This window comes from Lactuca serriola, chromosome 7 (genome assembly GCF_051521515.1).
Source record: "Lactuca serriola cultivar US96UC23 chromosome 7, Lser_US96UC23_V15, whole genome shotgun sequence".
Lineage (NCBI taxonomy): Eukaryota > Viridiplantae > Streptophyta > Magnoliopsida > Asterales > Asteraceae > Lactuca > Lactuca serriola.
In genome coordinates, this window is record NC_136414.1 from 184,624,323 (window position 1) to 184,632,139 (window position 7,817).

The 7,817-nt window shown below is 36.0% G+C and overlaps 1 protein-coding gene across 1 annotated transcript; it reads left to right on the plus strand.

Moving 5' to 3' along the window:
- The first annotated feature begins 764 nt into the window (after positions 1 to 764).
- Positions 765 to 4,389, plus strand: LOC145062803 (sodium/calcium exchanger NCL2-like). Its single transcript, XM_079010395.1, has 9 exons — positions 765 to 1,254; positions 1,341 to 1,550; positions 1,657 to 1,841; positions 1,939 to 2,084; positions 2,164 to 2,428; positions 2,818 to 2,963; positions 3,059 to 3,314; positions 3,612 to 3,887; positions 3,975 to 4,389. The coding sequence occupies exons 1-9, from the start codon at positions 834 to 836 to the stop codon at positions 4,209 to 4,211; spliced, it is 2,142 nt and encodes a 713-aa protein (XP_078866521.1). The 5' UTR covers positions 765 to 833; the 3' UTR covers positions 4,212 to 4,389.
- The last annotated feature ends 3,428 nt before the right edge of the window (positions 4,390 to 7,817 follow it).

Consider the following 7,817-nt stretch of genomic DNA (forward strand, 5'->3'; position numbering starts at 1 on the left):
GTTTCAAGAAGAAACTCCTTTGGCTTTCCACCTGCTACAACGACTCCATGATTCAATTCTTATAAGTACTGCTAGTTGGCAATTTTATCGTGCTTTTTTCTTTTTGTTGATGTAAGGAATATAATTATTATAATATCTTAGTCTAATTTGATCATCAAGTGGAAGTAAATTCAAATAATAGTCTTGTTGATGGATGGTGGATCCTTGTGTTAGGTAGTTTCTTGCATGTGAACTTAGAAGCCATTTTTGTCTCTTTTGTTTAATCATAGGTCAACTAGTTCCAGCTTGGAAAATCTCTAATGATTTAATCTGTAATTTAGATTAAGCTTCTTCTTGTTATGGATTAAAGTTAATCATCTTTAGAATATCTACTATATGTATATGCATCATGTTATAAGATAAGAAAACACATAAATGTAAGACAAAATTACACAAATGGTCCTTGTGGTTGGCAGAAAAGACTCATCGTATTTCAGAACCCGTTATGTTAAAAATTCCTCAAAATGACTTGGACTGGTATTTTCTACCAACCACAAGGACCATTTTTGTAAATTTGTCTAGATATAAATAATTAAGGAAACTTAAGAGCAGTTGAATTGAATCTTTACCCAAGATCAGTTAAATATCACAATCACCATATGGATGTGGACACTTACGTTATTATAATTTTCTTACATGAACATATTCTAAGGCGGCTTGTAGTTGTACATGTACAGCTCATGTATCAAATAGAAACAAATACAAATTGAACAAATAGTCAACCATGTAATGGATCAAACTACAATTCTTCCATATTCTTAATGTTTTCAAGAAATCTCATTCTCATCACATAAATGCCTTCTTTAAAGTTTCATTTATATCAAACATCTTTCATAAACATGGGAAACTTTCCAAAGATTGCATTCTATTCATCCTTTCTCTTTATTCTGATCGCTTTGAAAGTTAGTGGGCGTTTAATTTCAGATGGAAAAGATGACGTGGCACAAGGAGAAGAAGGATCGTCTTTCTTGCAACTCAAAGGAATCGATTCTTCAGAAGAAGAACATTGTGAGCAAATGTATGGATTTTTACCATGTTCAGAGAACATTCTAGGCCATTTTTTCCTCATTATCGTATACGAATACCTGTTATATCATGGTGAATGTTACGTTTCTTCTGGTGGAAAAAGAATCTTCAAGATTCTTGGCCCTGGTATCTTTGGTGCTAGTGCTTTTCAAGTCCTTGGTTTTCTTCCTGAATCCTTAATTCTTCTTGGTATGTTTTCTTTTTTTTAAAAAAAAAGGATTCTATATATTATAACAGAATTTGGCCTTTAACAAGATTTTCTATATAAATTGTAGTTTCTGGACTTTTTAACACGCAAGAAGTAGCACAAGAATATGTTCTTACTGGTGTTGGGTTGCTAGCTGGATCAACAATATTTCTTCTCACTTTACTTTGGGGAACTTGTGTAATTATTGGAAGTCAAGAATTTGAATGTGAATATAGTTCTAATACTTCATTGGCTCCTACCCGAAACCATTTCAAGAAGTTCTTTTCGTTTCTTACTCGTTAGTTACATAAAGATTCAATCTTTTTCACATTTAACTTTTGGGTTTACAACTTTTAAATATTTTGGTGTCGTTTGCTTATTTTCTTTATGTTTCTTGATTTTAGGTTGTGGTGTAACTACAGACAAAGAAACAAGTTCAACTGCAAAGATTATGCTCATTTCACTTATACCCTTTTTGTTTCTTTTGATCCCGAAATTATTCGGGATGCAATATACTTCTCATGGATATATTTTCATAATCACACTTCCTATTTCGGTTACTTTCTTGTTAGTTTACTTCATTTATCAGGTAATTAATCATCAATTTAAAGAACATAAAACTCAATATTAGAAAATTGTTACATGAGTCGATTTTCTTACAACGGGTTTTTTTAATAATTGTGTAGGTGTTTGAGCCCTCGATCCAAAAGAGAAGATTGTCATATGTAAAACATGAGCATTTAGTTTTAGACATATTGAAACATTTGCAAGAGCACACTGCAGATAAAATACTCACTGAAGATGGTTTAGCAAACTTGCCTGCTATAAAAGGGTTCGTTTCTTTTTTTTCTTTTTTCTTCTTTTAATTTTTTTAATAGAAATTTGGATTAAATTTTGGTATTGGTTTACAGTTTGTTTACAAAGATTGATCAAGATGGAGATGCATACATATCTTTTCCTGAACTCAAAGGACTTCTACAAGATATCAAATTTAGGCAATTAACTTGGGATAAAGAGCAAACAATTGAAGAAGTAATGAAAGAATTTGATTATGATGGTGACACAAAAGTAACAATTGATGAGTTCACTGATAGATTCACAAAATGGCTTGATGAGACTAAAAATGCAGTAAATAAACCGTATCGTTCAGTTAGTTCTTGGAAAGATTTATATCAGGTACTTTATCATTATACATTAGACAAAATAAAAAATAAAAAACATTGTAGTTTAAGCAATTTTATGATTTATACACTAACACTTTATCTTTTCCTATCCAAACATTAACATTTCAAACATTTTTTTCAAATTAACCATTTTGACCTAGGTTTCACCAGTAATTTTGTTATAATATGGTTGCACTGGTTATTTTCCAAATTACCATTTTGACCTTATCAGGTCAAAATGGTTAATTTAGAAAAACATGTGAAACTTTTATGATTTGATTGAAAAAAACTAAGTGGTTAAACCGCAAAATTGTCCCGGTTTTTTATAACTTTCTTTTTTAAATTTATAGTAGTTATGTTAAAAAAAACTTATTAAAATCCCTTGAAATATCTAACTTCTAGGTTGTCCAACCATGGGTTCAAACCAAAAAGAAAGAACGTGAAATGATGAAGGTTCTAGTATCAGAAATTATCAGGCATGATAAAAATACTCCATTTGGAAACTTTTATAAACAAGATGGAAAACCAAATGTGTCAGCCATAAAGAGGTATAAAACCGTAATAATCAATTTCCAAAAGGGTATAAAAGTCAATGTTTCATTATCCACTTAACCAAATAATTAATTCCTCTTGAAAATTGTAGATTGTTTAAGAGCTTAGATGTCAACAACGATAACTCAATATCGTTAACCGAATTAAAACAACTTATGATGAACGTTGACTTTGGTCAAACATCATGGAATGTGGATGAAGCAACATCTCACATAATGGAAGATCTTGACAAAAGTGGAGATAACCAGATTGATGAAGAAGAATTCATTGATGGATTTAAAGATTTGCTCAACACAAATGATCAACTATTGACCCCTACAACACCCGGCCCTAAAAATATATCACGGGTAAATTACAAATTTACAATTTTGGTCCCTATGTATAACTGATTTTTACAATTTTGGTACCAAAGTGTTTTCTCTTTTAGTTTTTGTCTTTATTCGAGGTTTTTGTAACGTTTTTTTATCCTCATTCAAGTAAAACGACTTATATTTACGGACCAAAAATGCAAAAATCAGCTAACTCTGGGACCCAAATAGTCATTTTTACTTAGAACAAGGACCAGAAACATTACAAGAACCTCAAATAAGGACCGAAATTGTCATTGGGACCTAAAAAGGAAATGTAATTTGATAACTATGCAGAAACCATGGGAGAGATATGAAAATGATGACGTGGATAGAAGTTTGTGGGGATGGACAAAAGCTGTAATGCTATTGGTTCTTGGGATTGCCATGCTGGCACTTCTGGCTGAGCCACTTATACATAGTGTACAAAATGTGTCCAACTCAGCAACCGTTCCTTCTTTTTTTGTGTCCTTTGTTTTTGTCCCATTGGCCACAAATGCAAGAGCAGCTGTAGTTGCAATCCAAACTGCAAGTCAACGGAAAGAGAGAACTACTTCGTTGACTTTTTCTGAGGTAATCAATTTAGGGTTGTGTAAACTATAAACTATATAAACTATAAAATTCCTTTTTTTTTTTAATATTATGTTTTAATTTTTGCAGATATATGATGGGGTGTTTATGAACAATGTTTTGGGATTTTCTGTTCTTTTAGCAGTTGTGTATTTTCGAGGGCTGATTTGGCATTTCACTGCTGAATTATTGATTGTCTTTATTGTTTGTATCATTATGGGGACGACAGCTGGCTTCAGATCAAAGCTTCCTATTTGGACATCGATTACAGCCTACCTGTTGTATCCCTTATCTTTGATTTTTGTGTATTTTTTTGCAGATTTTTGAGAAGAAAAAAGAAAAGGAGAATTTCTTTTGTTGTATAAAAGATGAAATGTAGAGATGATGTATTAAAATTAATTTTTCATTTTATTTTTTCTTGTACAAAAGTGTTCTTTTGAAACTTGTATAAACAACATATATACGAGATGATGAAATGTGTATTTGTTCCTTTTGTTGAAGTTAATTGTTGAGTTATGTACTTTTGAGGGCTCTTCTTAATCTCCTCTTATATGCTTATTTACTAAGGGATCAAACCCATGTTATCTCTAACATGTATTATATTTGGGTAAACCTTCTACATGTGTACTAACTATTACTGTATATTATATATCTATGTATTTTGTATGTTGTATAGTTAGTCTGTTTAGCCTAGCCTATTTATATTTTATCAGCCCATTTGTATCGTGTATGTATATATTGTGTGGAATGAAGGGAATACGTTTCATGAGAAAACATTCTAACCCTAATATGGTATCAGTGCTGTAAAGGGCTCCTGCTACCAAAGCCTTCCCAATACCATCGACACCCACTGTGTCGATTCTGAAAGTTCTGTCTTCTTCCCTCCTTTATTCCTCTGTTGCATCTTCTCTTCTACTTATTCTCTTATTCTCATACTGCTTATTCTCTTAGTCTCCAACCCTCCACCGAGAATCGCCAACCGTCGAATTCTTCTTCTCGATCTCAACATCAGCCTACTTTTCCAATGCAATGGCCTTATTTTCCTCCGCCTTGGGCACTCTATGGATGACCTTCAGCCCCCTACGCTGGAAAGCAGCATCGTCACAGGTCTTCTCCATCTGCCGGACAACAAGGACTACTTGGCAGCAGTCTCGCCAATGCTGACCACCCAGTTCAGTCTCCTGCTATTTTTCATGCTGCTGACCAGACAACTAAACTCACCCCCCGGTGGTAGTGGTTTCCTACGACTCATTCTGATCAATCCACAGATATAGCGGCTGCAATGCACACCATGTCGATCAATGACACCCACGACCCATCGTGGTATATAGACACTGGGGCTACTTCTCATTTGGCCTCGGACTCAGGTAAACTCCATTCGTTACATAATAATAGCAAAATAAACTATGTCCTTGTTGGCAATGACTCTTCTATTCCCGTCACTCAATCTGAACACTCTCATATACACACATCTCACCACCCACTTCACCTTCATAATTTTTCTGGTTACACCTAATTAACATAATCAAAAACCTTATTTTGTTCGAAAATTCACAACAGATAATAAAGTCATTATTGAATTTGATAAATTCGGTTTTTCTGTGAAGGATTTCAAACCCGTCAGGTACTTCTTAGATGTGACAGCTCGGGTGATCTCTATCCTGCTTTCGAGAGCCCAAATCTCCTAGCGCTCTCCTTGCTTGCAGTCCAACCCTATGGCATCAGAGTCTTGGTCACCCCAGCCCTCGTGTTCTTCATTTTTTACTTTTAAATAAATTTATTGCATGTAATAAAGACTCTGCTTCTGTTACATGTAATTCGTGTCGTCTTGGCAAACATGTTAGGTTGCCATTTACTTCTGTTTCCATTGTTTCTCATGTATTTGACATTATCCACTCTGATATCTGGACTTCTCCTATATCGAGTGTTTCTGGAATAAATTATTATGTGTTGTTTTTAGATCACTATTCTCATTTTTATGGGTTTATCCTTTACGAAACAAATCTGAGGTCATTACTAAATTCTTACATTTTCGTGCATATGTCAAAACCCAATTTAATATTGAAATCAAATCCTTTCAATGTGATCACGGGGGCGAATTTGACAATCGTGAGTTCCACTCCTTATTCGACCAAAATGGTCTTACCTCCCGCTTCTCTTGTCCAAAAACATCTCAACAAAATGGAATGTCAGAACGTATGATTCGCACAATAAATAAAATCATTTGTACCCTGTTGTTTCAAGCCCATATTCCATCTGAATATTGGGTTGAGGCCTTACACATGGCCTCACATCTTCTTAACATCACTCCATCCTAATCCATCAATAATGACACTCATTTTTCAAAACTCTTTCACAAACAACCATCATACTCTCATCTTCGTGTCTTCGGATGTCTCTATTATTCGTACATTACTCCTCCTCACAAACTTGCTCTTCGCTCTACTCCGTGTGTTTCTTGGTTATCTTACACAACACCGTGGTTGTAGATGTCTCGATCTTGCTAAACGTAAGATCATTATCTCCCGACATGTCACATTTGATGAGACATCCTTCCCCTTCCTATATGTCACCCCTAATCAACCTCCTTCCTATTCCTTTCTTGATGATCCTTTTCCCATTATCATTTCTCGAATCATTGACTCAGGTCCATCTCCCACCATCACCTTCTCTTCTGATGGTCCTTTTCTTGACTCCCATTCTTCACCCCCTGGGAGCTCAACTCCTACCGATGCCCCTCCCATTATATCGGAACCTCTCTTTTCTATTCCGCCTCCTCAACCTCTGCCAAGTCTTCCTATGGTGACACATGCAAAACGTGGCATCTACAAACCCGTGTCTCGTCCCAACCTCCACACCATCACCGAGTCTCTTATGCCTAAGTCTCACATCCATGCTCTTCGTGACCCTAATTGAACCATTGCCATGTAAGACGAGTTTAATGCTCTTATTTCTAAAGAAACATGGAAACTTGTCCCAAGGACCCAAGGGACTAATATTGTACATTACATGTGGTTGTTTTAAAAGAAATACAAGGCAGATGGTTCTCTTCACAGGTACAAAGCTCGATTGGTTGCTAATGGAAAAGGTTAGAGACCCGATTTTGACTATAATGAGACATTCAACCCAGTTGTCAAATCGACCACCATTTGCACTGTTTTGAGCATTGCCACTTCTCGACAGTGGCCCATTCACCAACTGGAGGTCAAAAATGCTTTCCTACATGGTCAACTAAATGAGACAGTTTATATGTATCAGCCTCCGAGATTCCATCACCTGGAACACCCAAATTATGTATGTCTCCTTCCGAAGTCTCTCTATGGCCTGAATCAAGCGCCTAGAGCATGGTTCCACGTATACGGATGGCACCTCTACTAGTTTCTTATTACTCTATGTTGATGACAGCATCCTCGATTGGATTGATTAGACACATCGTCTCTCTCCTTTCCACCGAGTTTGCCATGACAGATCTGGGTAACCTCTCATATTTTCTTGGCATTTCAGTTACACGGGATGATTCGGGCTTATTTCTCTGTTAACGAAAATTTGATTTAGATCTTCTTGAGTGGGCACATATGTCATCGTGCAACCCATGTCGCACTCCAGCCGATACACAAACGAAGTTAGATTATACAAGCAATCCTATTTAGGACCCAACCCTATACGGGAGCCTAGCTGGTGGTCTCCAGTACTTGACCTTCACTCGACCCGATATCGCATATGCTGCTCAGCAAATTTGCCTTTACATGTATAATCCCCGTGAGCCTCGCCTTCATGCGCTTAAGCGTATCTTACACTATATTCAGGGTACTCTAGATCACGGTCTTCAGATTCATCCCTCCTCCACTACGAGCCTCACTACCTACTCCGATGCAGATTGGGGGGGGGGGTGTCCCGCTTCTCGGAGCTCCACTAGTGGCTATTGCATTTATC

Excerpts from the sequence above, each read along its gene's own strand:
- LOC145062803 (XM_079010395.1), top strand. The coding sequence starts at position 834 with ATGCCTTCTTTAAAGTTTCATTTATATCAAACATCTTTCATAAACATG. Across the intron at positions 1,842-1,938 it reads TAGTTTACTTCATTTATCAG|GTGTTTGAGCCCTCGATCCA; the intron begins GTAATTAATCAT and ends ATAATTGTGTAG. Across the intron at positions 2,964-3,058 it reads AATGTGTCAGCCATAAAGAG|ATTGTTTAAGAGCTTAGATG; the intron begins GTATAAAACCGT and ends TGAAAATTGTAG.